The sequence below is a fragment of the Mandrillus leucophaeus genome, unplaced genomic scaffold, assembly GCF_000951045.1.
Source record: "Mandrillus leucophaeus isolate KB7577 unplaced genomic scaffold, Mleu.le_1.0 Scaffold21, whole genome shotgun sequence".
NCBI classification, from domain to species: Eukaryota; Metazoa; Chordata; class Mammalia; order Primates; family Cercopithecidae; genus Mandrillus; species Mandrillus leucophaeus.
In genome coordinates, this window is record NW_012102143.1 from 987,451 (window position 1) to 1,007,421 (window position 19,971).

General features: G+C 49.2%; 3 protein-coding genes across 9 annotated transcripts in view; 2 read left to right on the forward strand and 1 right to left on the reverse strand.

The window, feature by feature from the left end:
* The first annotated feature begins 39 nt into the window (after nt 1–39).
* On the forward strand, nt 40–6,561 carry CHRNG (cholinergic receptor, nicotinic, gamma (muscle)). Of its 2 annotated transcripts, XM_011980228.1 has the most exons (12): nt 40–115; nt 305–444; nt 693–737; nt 913–1,022; nt 1,666–1,821; nt 2,724–2,821; nt 3,187–3,387; nt 3,580–3,694; nt 3,888–4,002; nt 4,659–4,869; nt 5,061–5,191; nt 5,797–6,561. In XM_011980228.1, the coding sequence occupies exons 1-12, from the start codon at nt 61–63 to the stop codon at nt 5,968–5,970; spliced, it is 1,551 nt and encodes a 516-aa protein (XP_011835618.1). In that variant the 5' UTR covers nt 40–60; the 3' UTR covers nt 5,971–6,561. The 2 variants fall into 2 exon arrangements, with proteins under 2 accessions (XP_011835618.1, XP_011835619.1); XM_011980229.1 differs by lacking the exon at nt 1,666–1,821 and having other exon boundaries at nt 61–115; nt 5,797–5,970.
* A 1,955-nt stretch (nt 6,562–8,516) lies between these two features.
* Nucleotides 8,517–11,380, reverse strand: TIGD1 (tigger transposable element derived 1). Its single transcript, XM_011980237.1, has one exon. It carries the CDS (start codon nt 10,426–10,428, stop codon nt 8,653–8,655), a length of 1,776 nt encoding a protein of 591 aa, XP_011835627.1. The 5' UTR covers nt 10,429–11,380; the 3' UTR covers nt 8,517–8,652.
* The window catches only part of EIF4E2 (eukaryotic translation initiation factor 4E family member 2), a 40,289-nt gene continuing 30,911 nt past the window's right edge, over nt 10,594–19,971 (forward strand). For 5 of the 6 annotated variants that reach the window (XM_011980233.1, XM_011980234.1, XM_011980231.1 and 2 more), the window contains exons 1-3: nt 10,594–11,279; nt 16,997–17,111; nt 18,464–18,598. In XM_011980233.1, coding sequence (XP_011835623.1) covers nt 11,260–11,279; nt 16,997–17,111; nt 18,464–18,598 — 270 coding nt within the window. In that variant the 5' untranslated portion in view covers nt 10,594–11,259. The remainder of the gene's footprint in view (nt 11,280–16,996; nt 17,112–18,463; nt 18,599–19,971) is intronic. The other variant, XM_011980236.1, reaches the window with a different exon arrangement.

The window sequence follows — 19,971 nt, forward strand, 5'->3', positions numbered from 1 at the left end:
CTCTCTGCCCCAGACCTTGGAGCTGTTGTCCCATCCATCACTGCAGAGAGCTGAGGCGCCATGCATGGGGGCCAGGGGCTGCTGCTCCTCCTGCCGCTGCTGGCTGTCTGCCTGGGTAGGACACAAAGGAATCTCAGCCTAGGGAGTCCCAGAGCTGGGGTCCACGGCCTCAGGGGATGGAGAGCCTGAGGGCTATTGGGGCCTGCCCTGGATCCAGTTCCCTGAGTCTCCACTTCACACCCCCAGGGCCTCCCCAATCTTTCCGCCTCCAAGCTCCTGCTAGGCTCACGCCTGTCTATTGCAGGGGTCCAGGGCCGGAACCAGGAGGAGCGCCTGCTCGCAGACCTGATGCAAAACTACGACCCCAACCTGCGACCTGCGGAACGAGACTCGGATGTGGTCAACGTCAGCCTGAAGCTAACCCTCACCAACCTCATCTCCCTGGTAAGCCGCAGGATGGAGGAGGGGTCAGTGCACCAGGCCCTGGGACCCACTGGGGATAGCATGGGGTGACTCCAGCCACCAAGAGGTTGGAGGGCCCCACAGGGGACAGGCTGGGGTCTGGAAAACCCCCATGATTGTGGGGGGTGTACTGTCAAGAGGCTGGGGGATGCTTGGCCCCATCGGTGGCCTGTGGGACTGGCACTGAAGTTGGGGGCTGAGCCCTCCATACTGCACCCTTGCACCCCCAGAATGAGCGAGAGGAAGCCCTCACCACCAACGTCTGGATAGAGATGGTAAGAGGCCACCCTGCTACCCTCCTTCCATCGGGGCCCCACCTCACCACCCCAAGGCCTCCTGAGAGTTGCCTGCCCCCTTCCTGCCTCTTCTGTCCTCTTGGGCTGGATGCCCACTCCTAGGGGTGTGGTGCAGCAGAGGGCAGAGGCCTAGCAACTGCCCCTCCCCCTGCAGCAGTGGTGCGACTATCGCCTGCGCTGGGATCCGCGAGACTACGAAGGCCTGTGGGTGCTGAGGGTGCCGTCCACCATGGTGTGGCGGCCGGATATCGTGCTGGAGAACAAGTGAGGAGGGGGCGCAGGCAGGGGTGTGGGGGACAAAGAACACAGGGTCTGGGCCCAGCAGAACAAGGGGGCTCTGGGAAAAGAGAAAGATGAGCAGGGGGTGCAAATTGGGCACCTGTGTGGCTAGGGAAGAACTGGATGGAGCAGGTGCCAAGGGCAGGGCCCTGGGTATGGCCTCTGACCCCAGGGCCAGCAGACCAGACCCTACGCCAGGCTCCATCCCCTCTGGGCTGGGCCACCTGGTGGGCTGCTCCCTTCCCTGTAACATGGGGCCACTGACGGGTCCTACAGAAGCTGGTGGGAGTCAACAAGACAGGCATGAAAAGTGCATCACTTGGGGGCTGGCACATGGTGTGGGCTTAACACGTTAATTGCTATTATATTATTATTATTATTAAAACGAGAGAGAAAGAGAAGCAGAAATTAGGAGGTGGTGCCTGAGGAAGTCTGTCTGGGGCAGGGGTGGCAGGAGGATTGCTGGGGGGACCTAGTGGTCCAGGTGGGAACCACTCAGGGGGTGACAGGCTGGTAGGGACTTGTGTCCCCAGGCCCCTATCCACATGGGGCAGAGGGGCTGGTCTGGGGCTGGGGTGTCGGGGGCTGAGCCCACAGCCTCGTGGCCTGGCCTGTTCTGTGCACACAGCGTGGACGGTGTCTTCGAGGTGGCCCTCTACTGCAATGTGCTCGTGTCCCCTGACGGCTGTATCTACTGGCTGCCGCCTGCCATCTTCCGTTCCGCCTGCTCTATCTCAGTCACCTACTTCCCCTTCGACTGGCAGAACTGCTCCCTTATCTTCCAGTGAGGCCATTTATGGGGGAGGATTAAGAGAGCTGCTCTCAGAGGGCCCTGGGCAGGGGTGGGGCAAGGCCTGGGCAAGACTTCTGGCCTTGGCTCCAGCAGCACCTAGAGGCCAAGGGCCTGGCTCCATCTCCCCTGGGCCTCTGTGCCCATCTCAGGCTAAGACGCCTGAAGGTGCCTGAGCTCTTCCTGCTAAGCCCGAGTCCCCTCACTCATCCTCCTTCACTGCCTCAGTTTCCTCGCCGGTGCCCCAAGGGGAGACATTCACACCTGGGGTGCATGGGTGAGAAGGCACACATGCACACAACATGCATGTCTGCGCACACACGAAACCACTGCACACTCCAGGACCATGGGGAGGCGGGGCTGTTCTGTGAGAGAGGGGCTCTGGCAGGGAACCCAGCAGAAGCATGTGTGCAACCAAGCCACCCCTGGGCGTCTCTGGGTCTGTTTCCTCAAACCTAAGTGTGGGGAGGAGGGCCTGAGGGAGGGTTCTCCTGTATCTTAGAGGAGCAGTCTTTCCACAAGCAAACCTGGCAGGGAGACTCCCCTCCATAGACACAAGGGTCCTCCTTAGTTAGGCATGTATATTCTACATTGCCATCATCAGCCCCTCCTGCCAGACAGCAGTGGGAGGGACACATGCAGAGTGGCCCTGGGCCCATCAGCCAGGTGAGGGCCCTGCAGCCTCCTGGGCCTTCAACTCAATCTTCCTGACCCCAAAGAGCCCTAGGTCCCCTGCTCTCCATATCTCACCACTGGGGTTTTATGGAGAACTCAGAAGCATGGGGCTGCATCTTGCTGAAGCAAAGCTGCCCACACTTGTCCCCAGATGGTCATCCCCATGCAGTCATGGCAGGTCTACCCACTCACATTTAGCCTCTTTCCTCGGTGACTCCCAGGTCCCAGACTTACAGCACCAATGAGATTGATCTGCAGCTGAGTCAGGAAGATGGCCAGACCATCGAGTGGATTTTCATTGACCCTGAGGCCTTCACAGGTAACCCCCACCCAAGGGCTCCCCAGGCAGCCTCATCCAGGGCTCCTGCTGGACCAAGCTGTGGTCAAGGCTGGACCAAGGTCAAATCCCTCCCATGTAACTCAAAATGAAAACTACAGCAAACCATAAAATACGCTTTTTAAAACGTCCAACAAAGCTCTGACTTTCCTCATGATAATGACTCCAATTTTAGAAGGAGAGGCTCAAGTATCCAATCTCCCACCCCACTTCTGTCCTGCAAGGGTGCCTCCCCTGCTGGTGCTCCTTAGGGCACATGCTGCCCTTGCAGCTGGGTCACTCAGGCTGCAGGGATCTGCCTAGCCCACACTTCCTGTGCCCACTCCTGCCTGCCTGCCTGCCCGCAGAGAATGGGGAGTGGGCCATCCAGCACCGACCAGCCAAGATGCTCCTGGACCCAGCGGCACCAGCCCAGGAGGCAGGCCACCAGAAGGTGGTGTTCTACCTGCTCATCCAGCGCAAGCCCCTCTTCTACGTCATCAACATCATCGCCCCCTGCGTGCTTATCTCCTCCGTTGCCATCCTCATCTACTTCCTTCCTGCCAAGGGTACCTGGAGCCTATGGGAGAGAGCCGTCCAGTAGCACAGGGGATACCTGGGAGGCCGGGGCGGGCCCTGCCTGGGGCACAGAGTGGCATTACGACCCAGGACAGAGGCAGCGGGCTACTTCTGGGGTAAGGGTTTCCTCTGTGGGTGGGGAAGGTAGGGACCTGCTCTGAGAGCCTCTTGGTCACTGGCAGCTGGGGGCCAGAAGTGTACCGTCGCCATCAACGTGCTCCTGGCCCAGACTGTCTTCCTTTTCCTTGTGGCCAAGAAGGTGCCTGAAACCTCCCAGGCGGTGCCACTCATTAGCAAGTAAGGCTGGTCTTCATGCCCACCCGCCTACCCCACTCTCCCTTCTTGGGAGCACAATGGCCTCCTGCATTGCCCTTTTGCCCTCCATCCACCCCAGCATCCTCAATTCAGGAGGCCTGAGGGGGGCAGCCACTAAGGGTGGGGGTAGCATCATGGTATGGGCTGCCAGCTCCTGCCCACCCCACCCTGACAGGTACCTGACCTTCCTCCTGGTGGTGACCATCCTCATTGTCGTGAATGCTGTGGTCGTGCTCAACGTGTCCTTGCGGTCCCCACACACACACTCCATGGCCCGAGGGGTCCGCAAGGCAAGGACCTTCCCTGCCCACTTCAACATCCTGCTGCCCACTCCCCTACACCTCCCTCTCACACGCCCCTGGCCGTATTCCTCACCTGCGACCTTCCACAGCACACCTATCCTGGGTGTATCTTGAAGCATGGGCCAAAATCGATTACAGTAATACAGTAATGAAATTGCTTCCTAGGTGCCAGGGATATTACAAATGTTAATGTATTTCATCTTCATAAAATCCGTATCATCTCCAATTACAGATGAGGACATTGAGGCGCAGAGAGGTTAAGTAACTTGCCCAAGAAAGTGCACTACGAGGTCAAAAAAGCAAGAGTCTCCCAGGGTAGTCTGATTCTAGTCTGTGATCTATAGCCCACCTGCAGCCTTCAGCTTGGGCCCTTGTTGCACATGCAGATTCCCAGGCCTGCCCCAGGCATTCTAGGCCAGAATAGCATGAGGGTTGGGGACAGGAATCTGTGTTTGTAAAAAGTGCCCTGGTGATTCTGATGTGCACTGAAGTTTGGGGACCCAGGCTCATGTCCAGTACAGAGCTTTACCAAGGCCACATCACTGCCCTGGTATGTGCCTAGCAGCACAAGCCCTTAACACCAACTTCCTGATTCTGCTCTGAAGCTCGGCCTGGCTGCCCTAGTGAAGCCACCCCCTCTCTAGGTGTTCCTGAGGCTCTTGCCCCAGCTGTTGAGGATGCACGTTCGCCCGCTGGCCCCGGCAGCTGTGCAGGACACCCAGCCCCGGCTACAGAATGGCTCCTCGGGATGGTCGATCACAACTGGGGAGGTGGCCCTCTGCCTGCCTCGCAGTGAACTCCTCTTCCAGCAGTGGCAGCAGCAAGGGCTGGTGGCAGCAGCACTGGAGAAGCTAGGTGAGACATTGCAGGTGTGTCTGGGGACACTCCTCCCCTGGGACTCCAGCTGGGGAGCCAGACACAGCAGATGAGTGCTGGAGAAGTGTCCAGGTCAGGGAGAGAGCAGCTAGGGTCCCTAAGGAGAGGCCATCTTCTCTGCCTGTTTCTCCTCCATTCTACTCCCAAACCTTATCCTTTCTCTTTATCAGAGAAAGCCCCGGAGTTAGAGCCGAGCCAGTTCTGTGGCAGCCTGAAGCAGGCTGCGCCAGCCATCCAGGCCTGCGTGGAAGCCTGCAACCTCATTGCCCGTGCCCGGCACCAGCAGAGTCACTTTGACAATGTAAGCTGAGTCAGGGTGGGGTGGAGGTGGAGTGAGTACCTGGGCTTGGACCTGTGATGGAGACAGGATGAGTGGGGTGGCCAAGATAGGGCCGTGGGATGGAAAAAGAGGAGTTTGGGAGCAGTGGCTCACATCTGTAATCCCAGCACTTTGGGAGGCCGAGGCAGGTGGATTCACCTGATGTCAGGAGTTTGAGACCAGCCTGCCAACATGGCAAAATCCTATCTCTACCAAAAATTAGCTGGGCGTGGTGGTGGGCACCTGTATTCCCAGCTACTCAGGAGGCTGAGGCAGGAGAATCGCTTCAACCTGGGAGGTGGAGGTTGCAGTGAGCTGAGCCGAGATCGCACCACTGCACTCTGTCCTGGGTGAAAGAGTGAGACGTGAGACTCTGTCTCAAAAAAAAAAAAAAAGAAAGAAAAAGGAACAGGGGCAGCAGGGACATCTCAGGGCCAGGGGACCATGGAATTAGCCACCAGTTGGGACCTGGACATAGGTAAGAAGGGCCCCAGGAAATGGAGACATGGAAGCCCAAGGATGAGAACGGGACCCAGGGAAGACCTGGTGCTGCCGCAGGCCATCCGACACCTGACTCCCATCCTCAGGGGAATGAGGAGTGGTTCCTGGTGGGCCGAGTGCTGGACCGCGTCTGCTTCCTGGCCATGCTCTCACTTTTCGTCTGTGGCACGGCTGGCATCTTCCTCATGGCCCACTACAACCGGGTGCCAGCCCTGCCATTCCCTGGAGATCCACGCTCCTACCTGCCCTCACCAGACTGAGCCAACCAACCACCGCGGGGCATGTGGGAGTCACACACATGGGTCACACTGAGTCTTATCAGCCACGTTCTCCTACTGAGGTCCTAAGTGTACTCTTTGGGAAGTGCCCTTCAGGGCTGTGTGAGCCACACAGTCCTAAGAAAAGCTGGGGAAAGAGTCTGAGCTGGAGTCCGGGAGCGGTTGGGGGTGGGCTGTGGTTAGTGTGCTGCTGCGGTCAGCATGCGTGCAGGACTGGCTAGCTTGTCCTGGCAATAGCTGCTCCTCCACTCAGCGCACTCCCCTCACTGAGGCCAAGCATTATTCACTCCCATCAATCTGAAGTCCAAAGGACTGTTTTGTGTAATACCTTCGGGCTTGGGACTGGCTCCCTTTTTACAAGTTCTCCCTGAAAGAGGGCAGTCAAGAGAGGTGTGAAGAGTAGCAGCCAATGCTCTCTCCAAAGCAGGGCAGCAGCCCATGCCAGCTGGCATCTCCCCACTGTGCCTTCTGGGTACAGTAAGCACCCAATTCTCAAAAGCCCCAGTGGCCTTTCCATTCGTGTGCATTTTTCTACCACTGACCACAAGACAATTTCCTGAGTTTTGTAATCCTTTTTTTTTTTCCAGTTTTTGATGTGTTGTTGTTGTTTTGTTTAGTTTTGAGACAGAGCCTCACTCTTGTCATGCAAGCTAGAGTGGAGTGGCATGATCACAGCTCACTGCAGCCTCAACTTCCGGGGCTCAAGCGATCCTCCTGCCTCAGTCTCCCAAGTAGCTGGCACCACAGGCATGCACCACTACACCCAGCTACTTTTAAATTTTTAGTACAGATGAGGTTTTGCTATGTTGCCTAGGTTGGTCTTGAACTCCTGAGCTCAAGTGATCCTCCCACTTGAGCCTTGGGATTACAGGCATAAGCCACTGTACCTGGCCTCCTTCTTTTTTTTTTTTTTTTTTGAGATGGAGTCTTGCTCTGTCCTCCAGGCTGGAGTGCAGTGGCACAATCTCGGCTCACTGCAACTTCCGCCTCCTGGGTTCAAGTGGTTCTCCTGCCTCAGCCTCCTGAGTAGCTGGAATTACAGGCGCACATCACCACGCCCAGCTAATTTTTTTTTTTGTATTTTTAGTAGAAATGGGGTTTCACCATGTTGGCCAGGCTGGTCTCGAACTCCTGACCTTGTGATCTGCCCACCTCAGCCTCCCAAAAAGTGCTGGGATTACAGGCGTGAGCCACCGCGCCAGGTCACCTGGCCTCCATTTTAATTAAGAGCTCCTCACAGCAGTATGGACAAGCAAGAATCATTATTCCCCGTGTTATATTAGCAAATTGAGCCTAGAGTAAGAGGGACTCCACACAACACTGGTGGCTAAACAAGGTTTGAAGTCCAGAATTCCTGACTCTGACCCAATCTGACATTCTAAGATTCTATGGCCTGAAAAACAGGCCCTTCTTCCCAAAGGATGGTTGAGACAAGGAAGAGCCAGGCAAGAAGAGTGTGGAGTTAACAGAAAGCCACTGAGTTCTTCATTCCAGGAGGAGACTTTGGCCTCCCTTGACCCCACTAATCAGGTAGTAAGGCAATAAGCTGGGGTCTTCCTGTGGGAGAGGCGAGGTCCTGCTCTAAGATTACAGCTGGCACAAGAGTTCGGCTGGTAACCAGGGGACACCCTTGGGCAAGTCACCTATGCTCCCTGAGCCTGTTCCCTCATCGGTAAATAAGGTGCAAAAAATAATCCATTCCCGACCAGGTGTGGTGGCTCACACCTGTAATCCCAGCACCTTGAGAGGACAAGGTGGTGGACTGCTTGAGCTCAGGAGCCCAAGAACCCAGCCTGGGCAACATGGGGACACCCGGTCTCTACCAAAAAATAAAAACTTAGCTGGGCGTGGTGATGCATACCTGTAGTCCCAGTTACTCGGGAGGCTGAGGTGGGGGGATCGCTTGAGCCCAGGAGGTCTAGGCTGCAGTGAGCTGTGATCATGTGACTGCACTCCAGCCTGATGACACAGTAAGAGCCTGTCTCAAAAAAAAAAAAAAAATTACAAAACTAAAAAAAAAAGTGAAAGTGCCACATAAAGGCCTGACAACAGGATATGATGGCAGGAGGGGACCTTGGAAATATGCCCTCCCTCCAAGCACAGGATTGCTGTCTTTGGGGTTCAATCACCAGCAAGTTCATTTTATTTACTCCAGTGTGTGTCTGTGCTTGTGCATGCGCAGTGTGTTTGAAGCAAGAGCAGAGTCAGAGCCCTAGAGTCCTAGAGGAGTTAGGGAGAGTGGGGGAGAACTTTGATCAGGGAGGGAATCTGGTGACAGTGGGGTCATTTCAGCTTCCCATAAGCCCCTTACTAGCTGTGTATCTGGCACTAGTCTCTCAACCTCTCTGAAAGCCTCAGAAGGCAAAGGATTAGCTCCTTGTACACAGTAAGCACTCAAATTGGCTGCCATTACTATAGGTTACTGTCTCATGGGATCCATATAGTAACCTGAGGAGGTAGGAAGATGTATACCTCAAAGATATTCCAGGTTCAGTTCCAGACCAACACAAGAAAGCAAGTCACATGAATGTTTTTGGTTTCCCAATGCACACAAAAGTTATGTTTACACTATACTGTAGACTAGCAAGAGTGCAATAGCATTTTCTAATAAAACAATATACATACCTAAATTTAAAAATACTTTATTGCTAAAAATGCTAATGATCAATCTGAGCCTTCAGTGAGTCGTACTCTTTTTGCTGGTGGAGGGTCTTGCCTCGAGGTTGATGGCTGCTGACTGGTCAGGGTGGTGGCTGCTGAAGGTTGGGGTGGCTGTGGCAATTTCTTAAAATAAGACATCAGTGAAGTTTGTCTCATCAATTGACTCTTCCTTTCATGAAAGATTTCTCTGTAGCATGCGATGCTATTTGATAGCATTTTGCCCACAGTAGAACTTCTTTCAAAATTGGAGTCAATCCTCTCAAACCCTGCTGCTGCTTTGTCAACTAAGTTTATGTAATATTCTAAATCCTTTGTTGTCATTTCAACAATGTTCACAGCATCTTCACCAGGTGTAGATTCCATCTCAAGAAACCACTTTCTTTGCGCATCCATAAGAAACAGCTCCTTATCTGTTACAGTTTTATCATGAGATTGCAGCAATTCAGTTACATCTCTAGGCTCTACTTCTAATTCTAGTTCTCTTGCTATTTCCACTACATCTGCACTTACTTCCTCCACTGAAGTCTTGAACCCATCATAGTCATCAATGAGGGTGGGAATCAACTTCTTCCAAACTCCTGTTAATGTTGACATTTTGACCTCCTCCCATGAATCACGAATGTTTTTAATGGCATCTAAAATGGTGAATCCTTTCCAGAAGGTTTTCAATTTGCTTTGCCCAGATCCATCAGAGACATCTCTATCCATGGCAGCTAGAGCCTTATGAAACGTATTTCTCAAATAATAAGACTTGAAGGTCGAAATTACTCCTTGATCCATGGCCTGCAGAATGGATGTTGTGTTAGCGGGCATGAAAACAACATTAATCTCCTTGTATATCTCCATCAGAGCTCTTGGATGACTAGGGGCATTGTCAATGAGCAGTAATATTTTGAAAGGAATCTTCTTTTCTGAGCAGTAGGTCTCAACAGTGGGTTTAAAATATTCAGTAAACCACACTGTAAACAGATGTGCTGTCATCCGGGCTTTGCTGTTCCATTTATACAGCACAGGTAGAGTAGATTTAGTATAATTCTTAAGGGCCCTAGGATTTTCAGAATGGTAAACAAGCATTGGCTTCAACTTAAAGTCACCAGCTGCATTAGCCCCCAACAAGAGAGTCAGCCTGTCCTTTGAAGCTTTGAAGCCAGGCACTGACTTCTCCTCTCTAGCTGTGAAAGTCCTAGATGGCATCTTCTTCCAACAGAAGGCTGTTTCATCTACATTGAAAATCTGTTGTTTAGTGTAGCCACCTTCATCAATGATCTTAGCTAAAGCTTCTGGATAACTTGCTGCAGCTTCTACATCAGCACTAGCTGCTTCACCCTGTGCTTTTATGTTGTGGAAACGGCTTCTTTCCTTAAACCTCATGAACCAACCTCTGCTAGCTTCAAACTTTTCTTCTGCGGCTTCCACACCTCTCTCAGCTTTCATAGAGTTGAAGAGAGTTAGGGCCTTGTTCTGGATTAGGCTTTGGCTTAAGGGAATGTTGTGGCTGGTCTGATCTTTTATCCAGACCACTAAAACTTTCTCCATATCAGCAATAAGGCTGTTTCGCTTTCTTATCATTCGTGTGTTCATTGGAGTAGCACTTTTAACTTCCTTCAAGAACTTTTCCTTTGCATTTACAACTTGGCTAACTGTTTGCCGCAGGAGGCCTAGCCTTCGGCCTATCTCGGCTTTTGACATACCTTCCTCACTGAGTTTAATCATTTCTACTTTTTGATTTAAAGTGAGAGACGTGCGACTCTTCCTTTCACTTGAGCACTTAGAGGCCATTGCAGAGTTATTAATTCGCCTAATCTCAATATTGTTGTGTCTCAGGGAATAGAGAGGCCCAAGAAGAGGGAGAAAGATGGGGAACAATCTGTGGGTGGAGCAGTCAGAACACACACAACATTAAGTTCGCGGTCTTATAAAAGACGCTGTATGTGGCACCCCAAAACAATAGCAACATCAAAGATCACTGATCATAGATCACCATAACAGACACAGAAATCATGAAAAGTTTGAAATATTTTGAGAATTACCAAAATGTAACACAGAGACACGAAGTGAACACATGCTGTTGGAAAAATGGCGCTAATACAATTGCTGGACTCAGGGCTGCCACAAACCCTCAATTTGTTTTTAGAAAGTCCTATCTGGGAAGCGCAATAAAACGAGGTATGCCACAGTATAGTGGCGCTGCCGCCAAAGGAAAGCCTCGGGAAGGTTAAGAGAGATACCGGAGAGTGCGTCCGGCACTGGAGGAGGAGGAGGGTTTTTACCAGGCAGCGAGTCCAGAGCCCGCGCTGTCAACGACGCGGTGCTGCCTTTTTTCGGAGGCGCTGCGGGAGGGCGCCTGGACACGCTCCCTTAGGAGAGCGGGCAGGTCACAGGACCTGGACGGCGACAAAGCTGAGACCTGAAGCCAGCTCCGCCGCTGAGGCCAACCCTCTGCGCAGCCGCCCTGGGCTGGCGTTCTGAGATAGCCGCCCCCAAACCGGGCCTGCGCGTGGACGTTCCGCTGTGCCCCGCGCAAAACCGGAAGTACCCGGGCCTAAGGCTGAGGGACCCGGTGGAGCGGAAGTCACTCCCTGAGGCAGTGGCGACAGCCGCGGCGAGAGGATGAACAACAAGTTCGACGCGTGAGTGGCTCGTGGCCGCCCCCGGGGCCCCTTCCCCCAACAGTTCCCCCGCGCCCGCCCCCACTGGGGCTGGGGCGGCGCAAACCCGGCGGCCCCGGCTTCCCTGCCGGGATCAGGCTGCGGCCGGACCTGGCCTGGGCTGGCGGGGAGGAGGGGGCTGGGGAGCGATGGATCCCGGGGTCCTGGAGACCCCAGGGCCGTCCGAACCGAGGGCGAAGAGCTGAGCCCGGGGGAGGGGTGGCTGTGCCGCCGGGTAGGGGGAGATTTTCGGACGCCCCGCCCCGGTGGATGCGGATTGCCGACGACGTGGAGGGGTGGGGACCTCGGCGGTTTGGGTGTTTCCGCAGTCTGGCCGCGCTGTCTCTGAATCCAGCTTTCCCCACACACTCCCTCTCCCCTCTGAGCCTCAGTTTTCTCATCTGCAGAGTGGGGACGGTAACACCCTTTGTCGTAGAGTTTGGAGGATGCAATGAGGTAATGTGGCGGCTGCCCTCGACACGGTGGAAGGCTGGCTTAGGAATTAGCATCTTCCTGAGACTCTTCCTACTTTCTTTCTCCTCCCACTCCCGTTCCCGTCTTCCAACACACTCGCCAAGACTTGGGTATACTTGTCGCCCTCTCTTGCCCGCTCCGGTTTCTAGTTTCAGCATCAAACAGTTTGGAGGTACAGAGGGAAAATGCAGAAGTATTTTTACTTATCCCCCTCCAAGGATTGTATCTTGAGGTAGAATATGTTCCTACCTCTGTTCCAGTAGTCTAGTAAATCTGTCTCTTCATCTGAAAGCCTGGATTTGTAGTCCCAGATTCACCACTTACCAGCTGTTTGACTGTAGAAAAGTTACCCAGTCTCTGAGCCATTGTTGCTCAAACCACGTTAGTGGTTAGTACCCTGCTGCCACAGCGGGGTGTGATAAGGGTCAAATCACACTCAGCAATGCTTAAAGATACTTGTGAAACATTGCTAACTACTGAGATATAAACGTAAAGTGGAATTACTATTAGTTTAGGTTGTGACCTTGTCTTTTGATGGGAAATTAGGGTTTTTCCAATGCAGAGAGTACTGTGCAAATTCAAGGAGTACTGGATTTCCAACACTCCAGGCAGGTAGGTCCTCAGGCACGTTTGCTGGTTGCTGAGAGGTCTCTGCTACTTGAGAAAGTCTTTGCCCGACCTCTTCTCTATCCTTAGGTTTAACTGAGCCTATCCCTCTACGAACCTCTCCCACACTGCAGTCCCATTTCATCTCTATCGTAAACCCTGCAACACCTAGCTCCAGATCCACATCCTGCCTCAGTGGAGCTTTCTGGAACCTTTATACCCCTTCCTCCACTGATTTGCACAAACCAAATTTCATCCTAAGAAGACATCTTATGGGTCATCTAGCTCAGGCCTACCTAAATCATTTGGGGGTCTGCAGTAAGAATGGTAATAATGGACTTCCACAGGGATCTTGCTAGGTACTTTTCATATATATATGTTTTTTGAGCCAGGGTCTCACTGTGTCACCCTGGCTGGAGTGCAGTGGTGTGATCACAGCTCACTGCCCACTCAACCTCCCGGGCACCAGCAATCCTACCATCTCAGCCTCCAGAGTAGCTGGGACTACAAGCATGTGCCACCCTGCCTGGCTAATTTTTTTGTATTTTTTGTAGAGACAGGGTTTCACCATGTTGCCCAGGCTGATGTCCAATTCCTGCACTCAAGAGATCCACCCACCTTGGCCTCCCAAAGTGCTGAGATTACAGGCGGGAGCCACCACCCCCAGCCTCATATGTTATTTCTACTCTAACAACTCTGTGAAGGGGATCTTGTTATCTCCTTTTACAGATAAGGAAAAGGAGACTCTGAGATTAAGTAATGCCCAAGACAACAGGAAAGGAAGGGCTATCCCAGGTTTGTTGTGTAACCTTGGTTCAAGCACCTTGTGAGAAAAATTAAACTTGTCCACTTTTTTATCTTAGCTCTTCTATGATTGAAGAACCTGGGTCATTTTAATCACTTTGAATTATTAACTATTATATTGAGCCAGAATCTTTTAACATCTACCCTCTAGCATTGCAGGAAGAAGAAAAACAAGCTTTCTTTCATTTGAAATTAGCAACTGAAAACAGCACTCCTGCCCCTAGTTTTATTTTTTATGTTGTTTTTCATTCAGAAATTCTGCAGTTTTTAGGCCATTGCTGCATATTTGGAGTCTTTATCACATTGCTCTCTTTACTAATCTGCACTCTTTACCACATTGCTCTTAAGGACATGTTCCAGTTTGCCAGAATTCTTCCAGAAGTCCAGTGGCTGGAGCTGAGTACAGTAGTATATAATCTAATGGGCTCATATTAAAGATTAGCTCTAATCTCCGTTACTGTATGGACTCAACTTCTCTGAATGAAACCTTTGATTATAATTGCTTTTGTGGAGAGGGGGTAGACCTATCAAGTCCTTAGATCGCATTGCCAGTGATCCTATTGATATGTAAAACCCTAAGATGCTTTCACAAAAACTGCAGTCCTGACGTAGTTAAACATGGTTTTCAGATCTAGACCACTGTACTTGATTTTGTCCGTATTCTACATCATTTGCTTTTTATTCTGTATCGTTAACTTTGGGCCCATTCCTAACTATTGTCTAAGCCATGTATTTGGCACTCATTGCTTTGATTCTATAGACCCATTCATTAAATGGAAATTTGTTTTATGCCACTGTCTGATGGTGGGGGTATAAAGATGAATTGAACCAAGGTCTTGTCCACAAGGAATTGGTCTAGTTCAGAGGGTGAGGAAATACCTGGGCAGAAGCTTAGCAAGCTAACTAAAGTTCCTCTCAGTCTGGACAGCCTCAGAGTTGCTACCTGACTGCCCGAGTTTACAGAGCACTGATTTTTCAGGCTGAGTGGTATCTTGACTCAAATCCAGCTTGAAGCTGGGAAGAGTAGCTTATAAGATTTGCCTTAAATGTAGGCTTAGAGGGCAGAGTAGTTGGTTAGTTCCACCCTCAGGTAATAAAAGCACTAGGTGTAGGTCCATTAGGGTTCCCATTTACTGTCTTAGAAAGGAATCCGAAGTGGTCCAGGGATCACAGGAACATTGTTTCTTTTCTGACAATTATTTTTGTTAGTTTTTTCTCTGTTTCCTGGTAGTGATCAGCAGCAAAACCACTAAAAAGAAAGGAAGGTATATGCTTTTCTTGGGACTAGCAAAAACAAGATGCTGGGATGACTATACCCCTCTTCAACCAAGATCTAAATGCAAGGGACCCCAGAGGCTATAGTGGGAGTTGGAAGCTAAGAAGAGAGGAATAGGGTTTGCATCCCAGGGGTGTGCCCTAAAGAAGAGAGTTGAGAGCTGTCCTGGGCCTAAGCAGAAGAACCCTTGAGATGTTCTTGATCAGGAGACAGAACTGGCCATGAGAGTATAGCTGGAACAAGTGCAAACATTTATATGGGGAAGTTCAGAAGAGGAGAGCCCAACTTAGCCTAGGTCGGGAGAGGTTAGGAAATGTTTCCAAGAGAAAGTGGCCCTCGATCTGAGTCCTGTAGGACAAGTTAACTAGGCAAAGAAGGACTTCTTGAGGAGAGACCACATGATGAGCACAGCAGAAGGATAAAATTGGGGCATCAAAATTAGGATGATACAACTGGAGTGAAAAGAGTTCATTGGGACCAGGAAGGAGATGATATTGGGACATGTGAGCAGAGCAGGGGCCTTTGCACCATGCTGAGGCATGGATATATCTGTGAACCTTTTCTCCTCAGCTAGGTCCTTGGGGACAAGCACTCTGGTAGCTCATACACACCATAGATGCTTGATAGATGTTAGTAATTTTTAATCCATAGATCTTGTGTGCTAGACAGGCTCCTTTTGAAAAGGAAACCAAATGATTAATAAAGGGGAAGGGAATATCATAAGCGCAGATGATGGTCTCCTGAAAGTCCAGGGAGGCTGAATAAAAGCCAGAGAGATGGTAGCACCAGCAACAAAATGAAAGTCCCCTGCATTTTCTCTGCTCATCTGCCCCATTCTCTTATCTCCTGGCTTTCTTATCTCTTATCTCCTGGCTTTCTCTGCTTTTGCTCATTGTCTTAATTCTTTCAGGGCTTTTCTTGCATGGGGCGCATATGGCTGCCGCAATTCCTAAGTCTATGATCTTTCTCCTCCTAGATGAATGCTGAGGGGAGGAATCTGCTTATATATTTGAGCAAGGCCCTGGGGCATAGGTTATTGCCCGGGCTGGACTGCCCTTTGGTCAGGTGCCCTTTCTAGTTGTGTCTTGACCAGGGTAGGGATGGGAAGGTTCATGGCACAGGGCATAACCTCCTGAGATTATCCTACAGCTAGGCCTGTGAAATGGGGAGAGCAGGGACCCCAACATGTGACTAGTGCATTCATTCTAATATTTATTGGGTGCTTTTAATGTATCAGGCACTGGGGATTCATGGGCCAAAAAAAAACCAAAAAACAAAAAAAAAAAACCGCAAAGTACCCTGCAACATGTTTATGTATCTGCATAGGATAGTATCTGAATTATAATTGGAGCATTTCTTGTACCATTCTTGAGAACTGCCTAATTTCATTTGACCACATATGTAGTTATTGGGGCAAGAAAGATGATTGGAGAGATCTCTGATGAGTTAATGGTCCAACTCTAGAATAAATGGTTTTCTTATTGTCTTTGCAAACTCACCTTCCATTTATCTTTTTGTCTGGATCCATTGATTTTTAGGTGTACCTGAAAACCTTGGGGTAGTTTCGCTGCTCATGAAAGGGAGGGTAATCCCTAAAGTACATTTGTGCTTATGAAGCAAGAACACATTTATTCTTTCAGTCATTTATTTTTCCTTTTGATTTACCATTTATGCAGCATCTTCTAGTGCTGCATGTTAAGGCAACATCTTGCCGTGGGTGCAGGAGATACCAAGATGAAATAAGACACTGCTCTAAGGGAACTCGCTCTCTAGTAGGAAAAACAGACATGGGAGGAATGGTGTGGCAGACTGAAGGGGTGGTGTTTGCAAATGGCACCGATACGGGAATATAGATTGCTAGAGGTGGAGGATCCTGGCTGGCAGGAGTCAGATTCTAGAGGATCTTACATTTTGCTGTACTTTATCTTAGAGGGTAGGCATCAAGAAGCGAGGGACCGTTGAAAGTTTAAACATGGAAGTTAAATGTCAGATTTGCACTTAAAAAGATAATGCTGGTGAAAGGGTGGATAGAGAGTGAGAGATTTGTGTCAGGAAGACCACTGAGGAATTTATTGTATGATTGAGATGTCAGGCGAAGGGCCTAAACTAAAGTAGTGACAGTGGGGAAGTGTAGAAGAGGTGGTAAGGAGAAGTGGCAAAGCAGATAGTACGTTTTTAACCTTCATTTGAAATGCCAAAGCATTAGAGACTCTTCTCATTTTTTACTCCATTTTTGGCAGGGAAAACAATCCCTTAAACTGTATACCTTAAACAGTCCCTTTAACTGGTTCTTTTTGTGCCTTTTTAGAAAACTGAAAGACAGTGCTTTCTGGAGTTCACAAGTTAGCTGATGGGCATTTCGTTTTTGTTTAATCCTCCTAATTTGCCTGTCTGTATTATTTTGCCCTTCTCACATCTCAGGGCCTGAATTTGAGTGACTTTGGGTTGGTTACATGTAGTTCATATGACTTGGTGGCTTTGTTAGGTAAGCAAGAATTGACTTCATCACAGAATAGCATTATGTTGCCTTTCCATTCAGTTTGAAAGATGATGACAGTGGGGACCATGATCAGAATGAAGAAAACAGCACACAGAAAGATGGTGAGAAGGAAAAAACGGAACGAGACAAGAATCAGAGCAGTAGCAAGAGAAAGGTGAGTTTTGCCCTGCACAGTTGTAGTTGCCTTTGAACTTGAGACTTTATTGTCTTGTGGAATCTGTTTATCTGGAAGATACCAGATTAACTTGATGGCATCCTGTGTTGGAATATCTGACTTTGTTCTCAGAAAAACATTGTGCAATCATTGACGTTCATTTTGGGACCTAGAACTTTTCTCTTGCCGCAAAATCTTGAGATGCTGCCTTGCTTTGAGCATTCTCCTAGCCTGAGATGGAGGAGATTAGCCCTGGAGCTTAACAAGGCTGTTAGCTACTTCTTAGGCCACTGCTGAGTGTTTCAAATGCTACACACCCTTTTAAATTTTAGACAGTTTAGTCAACAATAGTCTAAGGTGAAAGTGACTTGGAAAAGGGAAAACTTAGGGAATGAGAGAGAGAGAGATCAGTTTTTTCCTTGAAATGTCAAAACAGGCTGGGTGCAGTGGCTCATGCCTGTAATTCCAGCACTTTGAAAGGCCAAGGTGGGCAGATCCCTAGGTCAAGAGATCGAGACCATCCTGGCCAACATGGTGAAATCCCATCTCTACTAAAAATACAAAAATTAGCTGGGTGCTGTGGCGTATGCCTGTAGTCCCAGCTACTGGGGAGGCTGAGGCAGGAGAATCGCTTGAACCCAGGAGGCAGAGGCTGCGGTGAGCCAAGATCATACCACTGCACTCCAGCCTGGCAACAGACTCCGTTTCAAAAAAAAAAAAAAAAAGAAGAAATATCAAAGCAATCACTAATTCATTTATTCTGCAATATTGAGTAGCACTCCAAGGGCAAGCCACTTTATGCTAGATGCTAAGAGGACACAAAGGGGAATGAGACTGTGGAAGGGGCTTACATTTAATAGTACCAGTAATAACAATACTGACATCTGTTGTGCACGTACTCTCTGCCAGTTGCTCAGCATTGTATATCCACTAATTCATTTGATCCTCTCGGCAGTATTATGAGATAGTTGTTATTATTTTCCTCATTTTGCAGGTAAGAAGATGAGGCACAAACAGGTTAAGTAACTTGACAGTGATGAATCTCATAGAGGAAGCAGTGCTTGGACTGGGCATAGGCTGAGATAAGATACAAATGTGAATACCTGTTATTATATGAGGCAGAAAGTTACAAAGGCCATAAGAACACAGGTAAAGTGTTAGAGGAATTTGGAATCGGTTAACCACTGAGGAAATGTACTGTGTAAGCAGAATCTTGGGCACATTGCGGATAGTTGAGGTCGTATATCCTTTTTTAATTGTGGAGGTGGTAAAGATTGACACTGTAAAATGTTCTCTCAGTCTCAGACCATATGACAAATGCCCAGGACTAACACACGTTCTTTACTTCCCAGGCTGTTGTTCCTGGACCAGCAGAGCATCCCCTGCAGTACAACTACACTTTTTGGTACTCCAGGAGAACCCCCGGCCGTCCCACCAGCTCACAAAGCTATGAACAGAATATCAAACAGATTGGCACCTTTGCCTCTGTGAGTTCTTGGTGATTTAATGGAGTGTGCCTTGATAGTTCATTCATGCCTGTATCGATATGATGTTTATTTACCTTCCTAGTAACCTATTTAAGATTCTGGTTTTCTTAATTGACTGACCTGAGCCTCCGGAGTCAGATTTGTTCATTTTTAGGTTTCTCACTAGATATCCATGGTTAGCATGTAGGTATCAACATATAGGAGAATTGTAGAGTTGATCAGAAGGGCATAATACAAAAGAACAGGTTTGGGGTTTTTTTTTTTTTTAATTGAGACAGAGTCTCTTGCTCTGTCGCCCAGGCTGGAGTGCAGTGGTGTAATCCCGGCTCATTGCAACCTCCACTTCCTGGGTTCAAGCAATTCGCTTGCCTCAGCCTCCTGAGTAGCTCAGATTATAGGCATGTGCCACCACAACCAGCTAATTTTTGTATTTTTAGTAGAGACGGGATTCCACCATGTTGGCCAGGCTGGTCTCGAACTCCTGACCTTAGGTGATCTACCCGCCTTGGCCTCCCAAAGTGCTGGATTACAGGAGTGACCTGCTGTACCTGGCCCTATTTTTTGTTTTGTTTTGTTTTGTTTGTTTAAGTAGATATTTATGGAGTCCTTACTAAGTTCAAAGTGTCATAAATACAAAGGTTTATAATACATGTTGTCTATCCTCATGAAGTTTAACAGTGAACTGAAAAATTTTGAAAGTTTTGTATTTAAGAAGCTCCCATTAGGGTTCTGGCTGTGTTAACGATTATGCATAAAATATCTTTTTCCTGTGTTCAGAAAGAAAATGAAATGTCTAATAATTGCTTTTGTGGGTACTGTCAGTCAGAGAGCCCAGACCATCTCATCTCTCTCCCGGGTGACTTGGTTTGTGTACCCCAAGAATCCATCCGCAACTAACACCACTCTAGTTGAACAAAGGTTATTATGTACCCAGTGTGTGCTGTACATTCAATCTCTGGGCAGAGGCAAATGTGGGGTTTGTCATTTTCTTGAGATTGGCAAAGTATTAGTCTGTTTAAAATGCAGAAACTGAAAAAGAATACTACAGTAGGAAATACTACAATAAACTGCTAAGGAGGAAGGACGTATAACACATACTTTATTTGTGTCATTTCCTTCCATCATTTCGATAGCCCTATGAGGTCAGTGATATTATCCATATTTTACAAATGAGGAAAGGAAAACTTGGGTTAAGTATCTGATCTAAAGTCTCAAGTTACGGTGGGGCATGGTAGCTCATGTCTGTAATTCCACCACTTTGGGAGGCTGAGGTAGGAAGATTGTTTGAGCCCAGGAGTTTGAGACCAGCCTAGGTAACGTAAAATTAGCTGATTTGGAGAAAAGGGGAACACTAAAAAAAAAAAAAAAAAAAA

Excerpts from the sequence above, each read along its gene's own strand:
- CHRNG (XM_011980228.1), top strand. The coding sequence starts at position 61 with ATGCATGGGGGCCAGGGGCTGCTGCTCCTCCTGCCGCTGCTGGCTGTC. Across the intron at positions 116-304 it reads GCTGCTGGCTGTCTGCCTGG|GGGTCCAGGGCCGGAACCAG; the intron begins GTAGGACACAAA and ends TGTCTATTGCAG. Across the intron at positions 4,003-4,658 it reads TGGCCCGAGGGGTCCGCAAG|GTGTTCCTGAGGCTCTTGCC; the intron begins GCAAGGACCTTC and ends CCCCCTCTCTAG.
- TIGD1 (XM_011980237.1), bottom strand. The coding sequence starts at position 10,428 with ATGGCCTCTAAGTGCTCAAGTGAAAGGAAGAGTCGCACGTCTCTCACT.